Source organism: Oncorhynchus kisutch, linkage group LG27, assembly GCF_002021735.2.
Source record: "Oncorhynchus kisutch isolate 150728-3 linkage group LG27, Okis_V2, whole genome shotgun sequence".
Taxonomy (NCBI): Eukaryota; Metazoa; Chordata; class Actinopteri; order Salmoniformes; family Salmonidae; genus Oncorhynchus; species Oncorhynchus kisutch.
Genome location: NC_034200.2, coordinates 28118716 through 28135837, shown reverse-complemented (window position 1 = coordinate 28135837; position 17122 = coordinate 28118716). Strand labels below are relative to the sequence as shown.

The 17122-nt window shown below is 42.0% G+C and overlaps 2 protein-coding genes and 1 long non-coding RNA gene across 3 annotated transcripts in view; all 3 read right to left on the bottom strand.

Moving 5' to 3' along the window:
• Nucleotides 1-17122, bottom strand: part of LOC109871808 (chloride channel protein 2-like) — a 112101-nt gene that overhangs the window by 21598 nt on the left and 73381 nt on the right. The gene's annotated exons all lie outside the window — the stretch shown is intronic.
• On the bottom strand, nucleotides 649-3508 carry LOC116357838 (E3 ubiquitin-protein ligase TRIM39-like). Its single transcript, XM_031807329.1, has one exon. The coding sequence runs from the start codon at nucleotides 3341-3343 to the stop codon at nucleotides 2168-2170; it is 1176 nt and encodes a 391-aa protein (XP_031663189.1). The 5' UTR covers nucleotides 3344-3508; the 3' UTR covers nucleotides 649-2167.
• On the bottom strand, nucleotides 13728-16938 carry LOC109871986 (uncharacterized). The gene is made up of 4 exons (XR_002252386.2): nucleotides 16543-16938; nucleotides 15797-15872; nucleotides 15636-15706; nucleotides 13728-15442 (listed from the first exon to the last, which is right to left on the bottom strand). It is a non-coding gene; the product is annotated as an uncharacterized LOC109871986 (long non-coding RNA).

The window sequence follows — 17122 nt, the reverse complement described above, 5'->3', positions numbered from 1 at the left end:
CCAGTGAGTTCAGATCAGTCTGATTCTCTGTGCTCTGAGTCAGAGTGGGGACCAGCTTGAGGTAGGCTATACCTTCCAAGTGTTGAAAAGTACATATCTCCCATTTATAACACTGCACTAATCCATCACATTTTCGGCAGAGTAAAGTGTAACTTTACTGTTTACATCTTTGTCTCCTACCCTGTTCCCTTTATTCTGCTCCTGTTCTCCAGGGCCTAGGGGTTCTGCCCAACACCCAGACGTGGATCCACCTGATGTCCTCCATTACCAACCACCCTCCAACTTTTCATTACATCAGCTACTGTTATTGTCAAGTTGTCATTATCTGCTAAGAAAGAGCAAGAAAACTATCATAGTAGGCACATCATATGTGAGATACACAGATGAACTAAAAACACTAGCACTGCAAACACTCAGAGCAGCAGTGCCTGGACTTTGCAGTCACGTCCCCCTTCCGAAACTGGCTGCCTGTTGAGAACAAGTGACAGGCAGAACATTCCCACAGCAACCACCTCCTCAATATTCCACACACACAGCAACCACCACCTCAATATCCCACACACACAGCAACCACCACCTCAATATCCCACACACACAGCAACCACCACCTCAATATCCCACACACACAGCAACCACCACCTCAATATCCCACACACACAGCAACCACCACCTCAATATCCCACACACCAGAATTCAGTCATTTAGTCTGATTACCATGTGAGCGTACAAAAAAAATCTGCAAATAAATGAATAACACAACTGTACCAAAAAAGATCAAAGTTTATGTATTACAACCTTAAATATTGCCAGGTTGGTTTTCATTGTTGTATCCTAGGAGCGACAATAGATACATATATTTTCAACCCCAAGGGTGTACTGATGAGCTATGTGAGTTAGAGTTTAAAAAAATCAAGATAGAGGACTACTGAAATGGCAGGTGAAAATAAAACATGACAGCCAGACAAGCCAGTGTATGAATCAAATGGATTTGCATATGAATGGCGTGGAAATGATCCGACTTCATGATCTGTAAGGTAACTTTAATGTGTCAAGCAGATTACATGTTTTATTTGACATTTCCAAAACGTAGCAACGTTTAAGCATTGGATTTCATGTCATGTTAACAAGGTACCCAAAAGTAGTTAGAAGTAATGTTTTCATTTTATTAGCTAAACAACTTGTTTAAACAGCGAAATTGTAATGGAAATCAGCCTTGTTTGCATAGTGATGATGAAAAGAACATCATTTAGGCTGTAATGATATCCACATTTTTTATCATTTTGCCATCACACCGTTGATATAGCAACGGACGTAGTTTATAAAATCCCATTGTAACGCAGAGGGGGACACTTTTTGGCCGGGGGACATTTTGGCATGACAGCGAGCTGGCCCTAACTCTTTATACAATGAGGGGAGGAATGAGGGGCATATGTATTTTGTACAGGAAGAAAATAATGGCACATGGACTAGAGACAACTTTAAAAAAAATTTATCATAGCAATTTCCAGTTAAGACATCGGAGAAGCATCCATCATAAACCGGGTAATTTGGGTTTTGGATGCTGATTGGCGGAAACAGCATTCCAGCCATGTGTATATCAGACAATATACCACAGGCATGAAGCAAAAATACTTCTTTATTGTTATATTCATGGTAACCGGTTTATAATAGCAATAAGTCACCTCGAGCCGGGCAAGGTGGAACAATCTGCCATTCTGCCCTTGAACAAGGCAGTTAACCCCAACAATAACTGCTCCCTGGGCGCTGATGACATGGACTCATTCAGAGGTGTTGGGTTACATGTGGACACATTTCAGTTGAATTCATTTAGCTGTGCAACTGACTAGGCATCCCCTTTCCCTTTTGGTATATGGCCAATATACCACTGCTAAAGGCTGCTTCCGTATTTTTTTACTGAAGAATGTGTTTGTATCATTATGTTTAGCTTTTTGTGTTTGCTCTTCATGTATTGTGTTATTGATGTGTATATAGTTACACTATACATACTGTAAGTGTTTGACAGGTCATCATTGTAAATAAGAAAAAAATATTGTCCAATAAACCACACCTCAGGCCTTACCGCTTAATTATACAATCTGACCATAGATAACAATCTATAAACACATTCATTAGGGCACATCGCTGTGCTTTCCTGTGACTAAATTTCCTATTGACTAAACTCAGACATGACGGGAGAGAAGATAAGTGGAGCTGAGTTATCACCAGAAGGATCAGGTGAAGACAACAGTGGGCAGAGTCTCTCAGTGAAGGTGCAGTCCGTGAAAGAGTAGATATGAGACCTGGCCTCCACATCGTAAAAGGAGACCTGACCCTTCTTATAATCTACAAACACGCCCACTTTCTGGGGCTTCTCTCTCATGGTGAGGGGAACTACAAGCTCAGTGCGAGCTCCATACTCATTCCTATTCCTCAGCTCTATAGTCCAGGCTCCAAATTCAGGACTCAGTACATTCATCCCCTTCCTGTTGATGGACTCTCTAGCCACTCCTGAGGCCCACCAATTCTTCTCCTTCATCTGTACCTCATAGTAGAATTTCCCTGAAGAGAACCCCTCCATTCCTAACACACGGGGATGACAATCAAACCTCTCTGGGTTGTCAGGGAGTTCCTGCTTTATGGCTCCATATCTCACTTCTTTCCGGTCCTCAGACAGGATAAGATAAGGACATGCTGTGTCAGGGTCCAGCATCACATCCACTGCACACTGCTGCATCCTCTTCAGCTTGATTTGAGGAAACATCTCCATCTCCTTATTGAGTGTCTCCTCCAGTTGAGACACAGCTCTCCTCACAGTCCCAACACACAGATCGCTGTGAACACCAGACCAGTTCTTGGTAGGTGGAAGGGTGGTATAGAGGGATGTGGAGCTCTGAAGGAGGTGGAGGTGGTCCTTAATATTTGAGAGCTGCTCCAGCTCAGTGCTTCTGCTCTTTAGTTCAGTGATTTCTTGCTCCAGCTCTTCAATGAGCCTTTCAGCCTGTCTCTCGGCAGCTTTCTGCTTCTCCTCAACCACCTCAATGAGCTCAGCCTGGTTTCTCTCAATGCAACAAACCAGAGCAGCGAAGACCTGCAAACTGTCTACTATCTCTCTCTCTGCGTCTCTCTTGCTGAGCTCTACTGCCTGTTCAATCTCCTTAACCTTCTTCAGTCTCTCCTGGATCATCTTCTGAAATGTATCCTTACTTTTCCCCATCTGAGCTTTCCTCTCTCCATACTCTTCCTCTATGGGGACAGTCTTATGAGTCTTGTGGTCTGTCTCGGTGCAGAACTGACACACACATGCTTGGTCTTCTCTTACAGAACAGCTCCAGGGGTCTCTCATGCTTCTTACACACCCTGTCTTCCAGGTTCTCCACAGGGTCAATCAGCTTGTGCTTCTTTAAAGACGCCACTATCCGATGCTTTTGTCACTTCTAGGTGACTACTGCAATGCTCTACTTTCCGGCTACCCGGATAAAGCACTAAATAAACTTCAGTTGGTGCTAAATACGGCTGCTAGAATCCTGACTAGAACCAAAAAATTTGATCATATTACTCCAGTGCTAGCCTCTCTACACTGGCTTCCTGTCAAAGCAAGGGCTGATTTCAAGGTTTTACTGCTAACCTACAAAGCATTACATGGGCTTGCTCCTACCTATCTCTCTGATTTGGTCCTGCCGTACATACCTACACGTACGCTACGGTCACAAGACGCAGGCCTCCTAATTGTCCCTAGAATTTCTATGCAAACAGCTGGAGGCAGGGCTTTCTCCTATAGAGCTCCATTTTTATGGAACAGTCTGCCTACCCATGTCAGAGACGCAAACTCGGTCTCAACCTTTAAGTCTTTACTGAAGACTCATCTCTTCAGTGGGTCATATGATTGAGTGTAGTCTGGCCCAGGAGTGGGAAGGTGAACGGAAAGTCTCTGGAGCAACGAACCGCCCTTGCTGTCTCTGCCTGGCCGGTTCCCCTCTTTCCACTGGGATTCTCTGCCTCTAACCCTATTACAGGGGCTGAGTCACTGGCTTACTGGGGCTCTCTCATGCCGTCCCTGGAAGGGGTGCGTCACCTGAGTGGGTTGATTCACTGATGTGGTCATCCTGTCTGGGTTGTGCCATGGCGGAGAACTTTGTGGGCTATACTCGGCCCTGTCTCAGGATGGTAAGTTGGTGGTTGAAGATATCCCTCTAGTGGTGTGGGGGCTGTGCTTTGGCAAAGTGGGTGGGGTTATATCCTTCCTGTTTGGCCCTGTCCAGGGGTGTCCTCGGATGGGTCCACAGTGTCTCCTGACCCCTCCTGTCTCAGCCTCCAGTATTTATGCTGCAGTAGTTTATGTGTCGGGGGGCTGGGGTCAGTTTGTTATATCTGGAGTACTTCTCCTGTCCTATTCGGTGTCCTGTGTGAATCTAAGTGTGCGTTCTCTAATTCTCTCCTTCTCTCTCTCAGAGGACCTGAGCCCTAGGACCATGCCTCAGGATTACCTGACATGATGACTCCTTGCTGTCCCCAGTCCACCTGGCCGTGCTGCTGCTCCAGTTTCAACTGTTCTGCCTTCTTATTATTCGAACATGCTGATCATTTATGAACATTTTAACATCTTGGCCATGTTCTGTTATAATCTCCACCCGGCACAGCCAGAAGAGGACTGGCCACCCCACATATGCTCTCTCTAATTCTCTCTTTTTTTCTCTCTCTTGGAGGACCTTAGCCCTAGGACCATGCCCCAGGACTACCTGACATGATGACTCCTTGCTGTCCCCAGTCCATCTGACCGTGCTGCTGCTCCAGTTTCAACTGTTCTGCCTTATTATTATACAAACATGCTGGTCATTTATGAACATTTGAACATCTTGGCCATGTTCTGTTATAATCTCCACCCGGCACAGCCAGAAGAGGACTGGCCACCCCACATAGCCTGGTTCCTCTCTAGGTTTCTTCCTAGGTTTTGGCCTTTCTAGGGAGTTTTTCCTAGCCACCGTGCTTCTACACCTGCATTGCTTGCTGTTTGGGGTTTTAGGCTGGGTTTCTGTACAGCACTTTGAGATATCAGCTGATGTATGAAGGGCTATATAAATAAATTTGATTTGATCCGATGATGCTCCAGGTGAGCCTCACAATAAGAGGTCAGACACATCAGACAGGACTTCAGGGCCATGTGCTTTGTCTCAGTGCAGATGTCACATGGTACTTCTCCAGATTTGTTGAGGGTTGTGGTTTGGGCTTGTCCTGGGGTGATGAGTGTGACATGAACTGGAGCTAACTCCTTGACTTGAGCAGCCTTCACAGAAGTGAAAGTATTGAAAAAGGGATCTGGTGTCTTATAAACTGTATTTTTTACATGTGGGACACTTGCACACGTCAGTGCTATCCAAGTATCCTCTGATACAGGCCTTGCAGAAGTTGTGTCCACAGGGAGTGGTGACTGGCTCAGCGAACACATCCAGACAGATAGAACACTGGAGCTGCTCTTCAGAGGAAGCCATAGCTGAGAACAGACCAAAGAAAACTACATCTGTTTTGGCCCCTCTGAAATAAGTCATTCTTAAAAAAATGTTTTTATTTTTATCATTGAATTGTTTGTCAGTGTGAACAATATAATCATACACTGTCATTCAGTACCAGTCAAAAGTTAAAAGTCAAAAGTTTGGACACACCTACTCATTCAAGGGTTTTTCTTTTTTACTATTTCCTACATTGTAGAATAATAGTGGAGACATCAAAACTATGAAATAACACATATGGAATCATGTAGTAACCAAAAGTGTTAGTCAAATCAAAACATATTATAGACTCTTCAAAAGTAGCTTGCCCACACTGACAGTGTCACCAGCAAAGCACCCTCACACCTCCTCCTCCATGCTTCACAGTAGGAACCACACATGTGGAGATCATCCCTTCACCTACTCTGCATCTCAACTATATTATGAGAGACCATCTACAGTCTCTAATATATTATCATAATACCTGCTAGATCTACTGTCTCATTTATATTATGACACACCAGCTATATCTATTGTCTCAATTATATTATGACAAACCAGCTACATCTACTGTCTCTATTATGTTATGGCAGACCATCTATTGTCTTTATTATATTAAGACAGACCAGGCTAGATGTGCTGTCTCTATTTTATTATGACAGACCAGCTAGATCTACTGTCTCAATTATATTATGACAGATCGCTAAATAAAAAAAATCTCACAAAGGCACATCGGTTGTAACCAAAAATCTCAAATTTGGACTCATCAGACCAAAGGACAGATTTACACTGGTCTAATGTCCATTGCTCATGTTTCTTGGCCCTATCAAGTTTCTTCTTATGATTGGTGACCTTTAGAAGTGGTTTCTTTGCAGAAATTTGACCATGAAGGCCTGATCCATGCAGTCTCCTCTGAAGAGTTGATGTTGAGATGTGTCTGTTACTTTAACTCTGTGAAGCATTTATTTGGGCTGCAATCAGAGGTGCAGTTAACTCTAATGAACTTATCCTCTGCAGCAGAGGTAACTCTGGGTCTTCCTGTCCTGTGGCAGTCCTCATGAGAGTGAGTTTCATCATAGTGCTTGATGGTTTTTGCAAAAAAAAATCCAGATTGACTGACCTTCATGGTAATGATGGACTGTCATTTCTCTTTTCTTATTTGAGCTGTTCATATATTTTGATTTGATTCTATATGTTATTTCATAGTTTTGATGTCTTCGCTATTATTCTACAATGTAGAAAATAGTACAAATAAAGAAAAACCCTTGAATGAGTAGGTGTGTCCAAACTTTTGACTGGTAGCTATACCAGTCATCATGGGACATGTCAAACGATTATCATATCTTCTTTCTTTCTACTCACCTCAGCATGTGTTGACTTTGCTCTTTCTCTTCTTATGATTAGAAAAAAGTCAACATTGACTGGAGTAGATGTAGCTTTGTGAATAAGTCTAAAGGATTGTTCCTGTTCATAACATTCAGGTTTCCAGTTTACGTGGCCTTACAAAGACCCTCCCAATCAACTGACACGTCTGCTCTTAAAGGAACGGTGTCCAACATTTACAAGTTGTCTCTCCCTTTCTGTTCATCTTTTATACAATACACTGCTGTTCAGGTATTTAAGATCTCAGGCCACTAGGGAAATTATAGAGACGATACCTTGCAACAAAGCAGTTTTTAAATGGACCCAAACTGGACATGAGAGAACTGCTGATGCACTACCAAATGTCGAAATTGAACGTTGTACTATTCAAACTCTCAACAGTGTTTTCCTGGGGGGATGCAGCGTGGGGTTCACATATAAGGCGAGCCGCCGTGTGTGTGTAGAGAACTAAACCTGCCACAATTATAAATAAATACACACAGAAACAGATAAATAAATCCACACAATTAAATGAGCAAGGAAATACAAAATACTGACTAAAATGAATACATTTTCTCTACATACCTGTATGTATTATCTAATTACTCGAAATGTAATTCATTTTAATATTTTATCTTTATTCATTCATGTAGTTTTTTCTCCAATATGGTAACATCAATCAAATGTCTGTGGGTGGAATTTAACACACCATTGGTTGATCGGTCACAATAACTATGAGCCACAATAGTGGAATTTGCGTTCATCTTGAAAATAAAAGTACCCCATGAAAGTGACGCAAACAGATACAAATATTGGAATCATGCCATATTTAGACTAGATAATGCTTTACAGGTTTGGAATGTTGTTTAAAAAAGTCAGTCTTTTTTTGAATTTATATATCAGTTTAAAATAACATTTAGGCTCTGTTAGACTTCAGAATTGAATTGGGGGACTACTGTATGCATTATACAACCTTCCCTAAGGATCTTGGATCCATGAAATGTTCACAACTATGAAGAGTTTACACAAATATTAGCATTGTAGCTATTATTGCAGGACTTTGACTGTAAAATCCCCTCACTATTCAGCCTATTGAACATTCATATTGCAACGTCCAGCTTTACCTATGGATCTTGGGTCCATGAAATGGGTATCAGCCTACTCAGTGACACCATCAGAACACAAATGTGAAGTGTATACACAAATTTGAGTGTTTTAGCTCCAGAGAACATGTTTCCACTGCTCCAGAGTCCAAAGGCGGCAAAGTTTACACCACTCCAGCCGACACTTGAAATTGCGCATGGTGACCTTAGGCTTGAGTGCGGCCATGGAAACCCATTTCATGAAGCTCTGTACAAACAGTTCTTGTGCTGACGTTGCTTCTTGAGGTAGTTTGGAACTTGGTAGTGAGTGCTGCAACCGATGACAGAAGATTTTAACGCGCTATGCTTTTCAGCCTTCAGCGGTCCCGTTCTGTGAGGTTGTGTGGCCTACCACTTAACGGCTGAGCCATTGTTGCTCCTAGATGTTTCTACTTCACAATAACAGCAGTTACAGTTGACCGGAGAAGTTCTAGCAGGGCACAAATTTGATGAACTGACTTGTTGGAAAGGTGGCCACCTATGACAGTGCCACATTGAAAGTCACTGAGCCCTTCAGTAAGGCCATTCTACTGACAATGTTTGTCTTTAGAGATTGCATGGCTGTGTGCTTGCTTTTTATACACCGGTCAGCAACTGGTGTGGCTGAAATAGCAAAATCTACTCATTTGAAGGGGTGTCCACATATTGCACAGTGAAATATAAGTATGCAATGATGAAGTCTAATACATCCACAGTGCGATTTTAACTTGTCATTTTTTGTCAAATTAACTAATTGTTGTTTTTTGTTGAATTCATATAACATGATAAACTGGGTGGTTCAAGCCCTGAATGCTGATTGGCTGAAAGCTGTTGTATTTCAGAATGTATACCACGGGTATGACAATTACATTGGTAACCAGTTTATAATAGCAATAAGGCGGTTACGGTCTGTGTCCAGGCACTCTGCGATGTGTCATGCATATTCAATTGACCATATACCACACTTCCTTGGGCCTTTTGCCTATTGCTTAATTATAACACAGCATTTTTGAATACTCGTTTCTGATTGGCTAGAAGGGCATTCTAGAATAGACATTAAAACCAGATAACGGGAGAGTTGGAAAAGATATTGGGACACCTTGCAATCATGATGCATTTTGCACCTACACATGCAGACCTTACTTGCTACAAAGTTACAGAAAGTTAAACCAACAACGACAAACTGAAATGGGATTCATTGTAAAAGCAGCTCCAAGGAGGACAAAATTTTTTTTTGGAGCATCTGACAACCGAACGTGGTGAGTGACAAACATACATTTCTCTGGTCCCTATGTTGCAGTCTTGACGCAAGTGGCGCTATACTGTCAAATCCTCCCACGCTTCTAGTTTGGGAGCAACTGTTTTCAGCAACTGGTATTTTTGAATTTGGTTGTCATATTGGCAAGTTTGCTAGCAACAAACTATTTAGCCTAGTGTTTGATATGCAATGCGATCTCCTCATAATGAACAGTGTTGAGTGTCCTGACGAGAATGCAGACTTTTCTAGCTATGCCAGACAAAAATCAGGCATTATCAGCTCATTGTTATGGATATACAGTGGCTTGCAAAAGTATTCACCCCCCTTGGCATTGTTCCTATTTTCTTGCCTTACAACCTGGAATTAAAATACATTTTGAGGTTTGTATCAATTGATTTTTTTTTATTGTGAAGAAAACAAGACAAAAAAACGAAACTTTAGCATGCAGAACCCCAAAGTCAATACTTTGTAGAGCCACCTTTTGCAGCAATGTCTCTATAAGCTTGGCACATCCAGCCACTGGGATTTTTGCCCATTCATCAAGGCAAAACTGCTCCAGATCCTTCAAGTTGGATGGGTTCCGCTGGTGTACAGCAATCTTTAAGTCATACCACAGATTCCCAATTGGATTGAGGTCTGGGCTTTGACTAGGCCATTCTAAGACATTTAAATATGTTTGCTTAAACCACTCGAGGGTTGCTTTAGCAGTGTGCTTTGGGTCATTGTCCTGCTGGAAGGTGAATCTCCGTCCCAGTTTCAAACCTCTGGAAGACAAACAGTTTTCCCTTAAGTACTTCCCTATATTTGGCGCCATCCATCATTCCTTCAATTCTGACCTGTTTCTCAGTCCCTGCCGATGAATAAAATCCCCACAGCATGATGCTGCCACCACCATGCTTCACTGTGGGGATGGTGCTCTCGAGTGATGAGGTGTTGGGTTAGCGCCAGACATAGTGTTGTTCTTGATGGCAAACATTTTTTTTTTGTCTCACCTGACCAGAGTATCTTCTTCCATATGTTTGGGGATTGTCCCACATGCCGTTTGGTGAACACCAAACGTGTTTGCTTATTTTTTTCTTTAAGCAATGTCTTTTTCTGCCCACTCTTCTGTAAAGCCCAGCTCTGTGGAGTGTACGGCTTAAATGGACATATACTCCAATCTCCGCTGTGGAGCTTTGCAGCTCCTTCAGGGTTATGATTGGTCTCTTTGTTGCCTCTGATTAATGCCCTCCTTGACTGGTCCGTGAGTTTTGGTGGGAGGCCCTCTCTTGGCAGGTTTGCTGTAGTGCCATATTCTTTTCATTTTTTAATAATGGATTTATTGGTGCTCAGTGGGATGTTCAAAGTTTCTGATATTTATTTATAGCCAAACCCTGATCTGTACTTTTCCACAACTTCGTCCCTGGCCTGTTTGGAGAGCTCCTTGGTCTTCACGGTGCCACTTGCTTGGTGGTGCCCTTTGCTTAGGGGTGTTGCAGACTCTGGGGCCTTTCAGAACATATCCTGATATCATGTGACAGATCATGTGACACTTAAAAGTGTGCATACTGCCTGTATTGTAAAGGCTGGTTGAAGCCGTTTATTGGAGATGATACACAGGCATACTGCCTGTATTGTAAAGGCTGGTTGAAGCCGTTTATTGGAGATGATACACAGGCATACTGCCTGTATTGTAAAGGCTGATTTTTACACCAAACTTAGTGATGTTAAAATACACGACAACTCAAAAACATACTCAAAAGGCAAAGCCTTATAACAGTTCCACCCAAAACAAGCTGACATTTATGGTTAAAAAAATTTGACTGCAAAAAAGGCTGAGGCCGCCATGGCATTAGCTATCGTTGAACACTGTTCTGTTCCATACTGGCATGTGATCACATTGGAGAAGCATGTAGAGCTGCTTTCTCAGACTCCACTGCTGCTTCCCACTTCAAAATGCACAGGACAAAGTGCACAGAAATTATTAATGGTGTTCTAGCACCATACTTTCTGAAAAAGTTGGTCGCAGGTGTGGGTGACCAGCGTTGAAGCATCCTCCTCAATGAGTCCACGGATTTAAGTGTTTCTAAGTACCTGGGGGTTGTGATAAGGTACTTTAGTGACACCAAGCAGACAATTGTATCAACATTTCTGGGGCTTATTGAGTTGGAGGGAGGAGATGCAAAATCTATAGCCCATGCTTTTGTGACTTTCCTCGAGAAGTGTTGTCTTAAAAAAGAGAAACACCTGGGGATAGGGACTGACAATGCCGCTGTTATGACGGGGATTAACAAAGGGGTCCATAAAGTGCTGAAGGAGTATGGCCTCAAATATCTGGTTCTTATTTGCCGTGTGTGCCACTCTGCAGCTTGCTGTAAGTCATGCTTCCAATGACACCATCCCCTGTAGTGTAGAGTACTTGGTATGAGACTTATAACTGTCCAACAAGGCCATATGAGACCATCAACTGTTGGGAGAAACCTTTACAGATAACCAAGGTGTGTGCCACACATTGGCTCTCCATTGAACCTGCGGTTGCACGCGTTTTAGGCCAGTGGGAGGAGCTTAGGCTGCATTTCGCAGTCACCAAGTCCAGTGAACACTGCTACATGGCTGAGGTTTTATACTCCATGTACAGTGATCCTCAAAACATATTGTATCTGACTTTTTTGAAGTCTGTGCTGGGTGAGGTACAGTTGGCCATCAAGGCTTTTGAGGGAGAGCAAGTTGATCCTCTTAAGCTACTTGACAGCTTGGTTAGCCTGATCAAGTCTGTGAGCAGCAGGGTGCTGTATCCACTGGCAAATGTTGATGTACTAAAAGGGCCAATAATGGATACATCAGTCCCAAACCGTACCTTGGTTACCTTTTTAAGTCAAAGGCAGCTGAGCTCCACCTTGCGCCTGAGGATGAAAACAATGTCAGAAAGCGGTGTGTAGCCTTCACCATCTCCCTCACTAATAATGAGTTGAGGGTGACTGCCGGACAACATTGAAGCACTGCAGTACATGTCAGTTTTCAATGTGGAGGAAACTCTAAAGCACAATAAGAGCCCTGGAGAAATAGAAAAAAATTGCCAAGCACCTTGGTAGACAAGATTGTCCAGCAATGGTGGGCCATCCATCTTAGTAAACGGAATGGGACAACAACAAAAAACACACTGGGCTTCTGGAGTGAGATTTGGAAGTTCAGGGATGCAGCTGATATCAACCCGTTTCAAGAACTTGCCATGGCTGCTGTGTCTGTGTTGTCCTTGCCACACTCGAATGCTGAAGTCAAGAGAGTATTCAGCCAGAGTGTGGTAAAAAACAAACTTAGAAATCGGATGTCCTTGCAGACCCTTAACTCCATCCTGTACATTCGATATGGACTGAAGCTGTCTGATGAGGCTTGCTATGAGCACCAGCTGCCTGATAATGTTTTGCAGCTTTTTGGCTCATCAGCTGCTTACTCATTTAAGTCAGCTCCCTCAGTTACTGAACCTGCCATAGAGAGCCTTGACCAAAATGACAATGACCCACTCTTTCTGTGAGCCAGCACAGGCTGTGTGTGTGTGGAGGGGGGGGCTGATTTTTATTTATTTAAACAATTAACCTGAATTATGGCCAGACTAGTTACCATAATTTTCTCACATTGCCATTGACATTTATTTTTATTTTTATTGTCTCCTTTTGGTCCATTTAGATTATATACAAAAAAAGGTAAAACATGTTATGGTTAAAAATTTTCATGTTTTACCATGACTTGTGGACCACAATTTGGTTTTTAACCTTAAAATAAAATAAATAAAAAGAGTGTCTCTTTTGGGTCACTTCTGCCGGTCCCAAGTCTGGATAAAGGAGGAGGGTTGGAATTGTGACAAAAAAAAAAAACACACAAATCGACAGAAAATCCCTTTGTAGTTCTAAATGTATATAGGGTGTTTTTTTACTCACTTTGTCTCTTCCACGTTATTCCTCTCTCCTACAGCATCCATCACAATTACATGCACATGGCCAATTATGCAAATTAGGTGATGGCGTCATTTAGTGACTTTTAGGACAGCCAATAGCTACTTTCCTTACTGAGGAGTTGGCAATACTGTACAGTGGGTTGCTCTGGCAGTGTTGGCCGCTGTTGAAAACGACGGAATCTCCATATTATCTGCTTTTCCGTGTGGAGGTATGCAGACAATTTGGGTCAACTAGCTGCTAAAAGAGACATGTGTGAACGAATATCTTTGCTAGCTATTCATACAATTAATAAACTTGATTAAAAATGTAACTAGCCAGCTACCTTAACTGCAGGGGCCAAACTAGCTAACGTTAGTTTACTCCCACCATCAGAGTTCACCTTAGCTAGCTAAACAGACTGTAGCTAGGTTTCTAGAAAATAACAATTAACTAGATATATTGGTAGCTGTATTTGAAATAATAGCTAGTTAGACTATTCCGCAGTTTTTGTTAAACTACTTTGTTCCCCTGCCGGTTTATCGATTGGTGACAAAGTTAGCAAGATAAATGCCTCTTAATTTCACAGCAAATAGGCTGTTTTCATATACACCTGCTTTATTAGGCTTGTGCACATTTACAAGTGTTTCATTGGCTAGTTAGCTAAGTTACTGAGCTAATTATTCATATTTTTGTTGCATTTCAGGTGCAGTGTTGACAGGCCAGGGACCAAATTCACAAAGAATCTCAGAGTAGAGTAGGAGTACTGATGTTAGGATTGTCTTCATCTCTCTGAGATGTTTTGTGAATATGGACCCTGGAAGAAAGCTGTTGCCCAATACCTTGCACAGCAGTCGCTTCATCACAGGACCCTAAAGCAGGCAAACCTTTTTATTTAACCAGGCAAGTCAGTTAAGAACAAATTCTTATTTCACAATGACAGCCTACCCTGGCCAAATCCTCCCCTAACGACGCTGGGCCAATTGTGCGATGCCCTATAGGACTCGCGATCCCGGCCGGTTGTGATACAGCCCGGGATAGAACCAGGGTCTGTAGTGACGCCTCAAGCACAAAGAGATGCTGTGCCTTAGACATCTGCGCCACTCGGGAGCCCAGGTAATGAAGAATTTTGTTCCATCTAGGCTATAGTTCACTTAATCATTTGCTACATTGTGGAACGGTTTGTACTGAATGACACATTTTAACAAAACGTTCTTGTATGTTCTTAGACATACGTTTGCACCGTTCAGTGGGTGTGTGGCTTGAAGCAACATATTTAAAGGGCAGCACTTTGAACCGGCAACCCAAGCCTTTCCCATTTTTAAACTGGTCATTCAGTACAGCACCACTTCCGTTCAATTGAACGTTCTATGTACTGAAATCCGTACTGACCAACTGAGCTAATTTATCAGTTCAGTGATTGTCTTCCAGGTCAGTTTAATCTGAAACATTAAGCGCCTGCGGCACTCCAGGAAAAGGGTTGCCTACCTCTGCCCTAGATATTAGTCAATGCTTATTAACGGAATGTGAATTTCCATATCAATGACACTAACAAAAGGGTTGAATTGTTCAGCAACATGTGCAATAAACGCTAACATGGCTTTGGTGATGAAAGGTACATAATGCATTTCATCTCCCCATCAGAGGATGTGACATGGGCCTGGATGGTGACACTTCTTCAAAGCAGCCTGAATGTAAACTATGCCCTTCCGTGGTACTGAAAGGGTCTTACCTGGGAGTACAGCATCACTGTCTCGCAGCCATTCTGTCAACATGTATTGTATGTAACCACTCAAATTATGCTACAGACACAATCACAGACATTCACTTTGTCTACTTGTCCCATTCTTCAATCTGGTCAGGGATAGATATATCTCATATACATGAATAAAAATGTATTAATCTAGACATGACTCTTTTACTCTAGGCCTTTTGAAGCATAAACTAAGGCTGCGTTCACACAGGCTGCCCAATTATGTTTGGTTTTTCACTAATTGGTCTTTTGACCACTCATATCAGCTCTGAACAACATCTGATGTCAAAACACCAATTAGCCTATGTGTTGTCTTTGTTTAAAAGTTACCACAGAAGTTAGTGTGAAGACCAACATGACATGAAAAAGGTATTTTGTAATCTAACAAAACGAAAATTAGTTCATACAAAACTTTATGCATTTGGTCACCCCCAAAATGTGGCCTTTGAAAGCCTTGATAGTTGCATCCATCAGGGAACTATCTGCAGATAGCTGACAACAGGGTGGAAGGTTTTTTGGATGTACTGCTCTAGAGTTCCATTGCCCAGCAGACTCACCTGGAGATTAGGGGGATGGATATGTTAGTTTTGATAAAAGTCTGGGACTATTACAAGGAGGTGAGAGAATGAGTTTGTGTGTACAGTAAATCCAACCCAACCAGTGGCCCTGTATAATATGCTATGCTGTCACACAGGCAGACCACCACAGTGAAGGAGGTTTACATAGTATACTTTTATGAGTGTAGCTTACTTCTCTGTGCTCTGGAGAGATGAAAGGTAGTTGGTCAGAAGGCTCGCAGGACAATTCTGTCTCTGTAGCATCTGGAGAGTGATAGAGGTAGTGTGCTAGAATGAGAACTTGGCCCAGCACCTCCTGCCTAGCATGTAAAGGAAAACAAGATCATGACTTACTGACAGAGAGTGCTCCATGTTCCTGCTGGTAACAAGCCTCAACCTAGATGTAGAAAAATTTTCTGCCTCCACCAGGCTCCAAGAGATCAGATGACAAATTGCAGAGATTAACACAATTAAAATGGTACCTGTATTTAGGATTGATAAATGACAATAGGAGCTGATTTAAAAGTATACATGCAATTTTGTGTTATCGGCTACAACAAATGACATGGTTTACATGTGAATTTATAGCTAGATAAACTATTTTATAGCACCACTTCTCATCTCACTAAGAATTGCTAAGGCAAAAAGCAATTCCACTATTGTGGCTAATCTGTACTGTGGCTACCTTCACATAGTTGATTTCCATCATGACATCATGCTCCTCATTTGATTGTAGTTAGCTTAGTTGCTCGTTTAGATGCCAGTGATTGAGACCTAATATTGCAACCAAACTGCTTCAAATATGTATTATGTCAAGAATTAGCCTAGGTATGTAGCTAACTGACATCCCTATTAATTAAGTATGCATTCTATAATAAGTGATTTAACCAACATGCATTACTTCTGACATGCCATGGCACTGCTTGCTTTACATTTGACAAATATTTCTGTACCGTAGCTAGCTAGATAATAATGATTTATGATAATTGCAGTTTAGTTCATTAGCTAACTAACTAAGTGTGAGTCTGGCTGTTAAAACGCAGCTAGCTAGCCAACTCGATTTAATTATATGTAGCCAAGCTAGCGAGCTTGATACTCACTCAGTAACGTTCGATTACAGTAACATGGTTTTCTGGGCAATCCCGGTCAAGTCCTTCCTACTCCCGTCTCTTGGTCTTCTTCTAGGTTCAAAACGATATGACTGTAGTCCGGTGGCTTATTGTCAAAAGTAACGCAGTCAACGGCTCAGCGTTCTACAACTGCTCACCTGCTTCTAAATCAACGAAGAGCAATGTTTTTATGGTGCGCGTGCGGCAAGCTGCATATAATCGAATTTTATCTCCAACTTCTGCCCAAAAAACGGTGACATATAATATTAACAGATATTCATTAATATATAGATATGCACTGCACATTACTTGTTGGGAAGGGGGGGCTAATCGGTTATACTGAACGCAGCCGAGGCAAGTGCAATCATGCAAGGTGCTTTGGAATTGATTCACCATTGGTGTGTTAGATACCACCCACATACGTTTGATTGACACCTCATTATCATATTGAAGGAAGACATAAATAAATAAATAATATAAATTAATCAAATGAGAGTGGGATTAGTTATTAAAATAATGATTTATCTATTTGTGTGCATTCATTCATCCATTTATTTATTCATCTATTTAT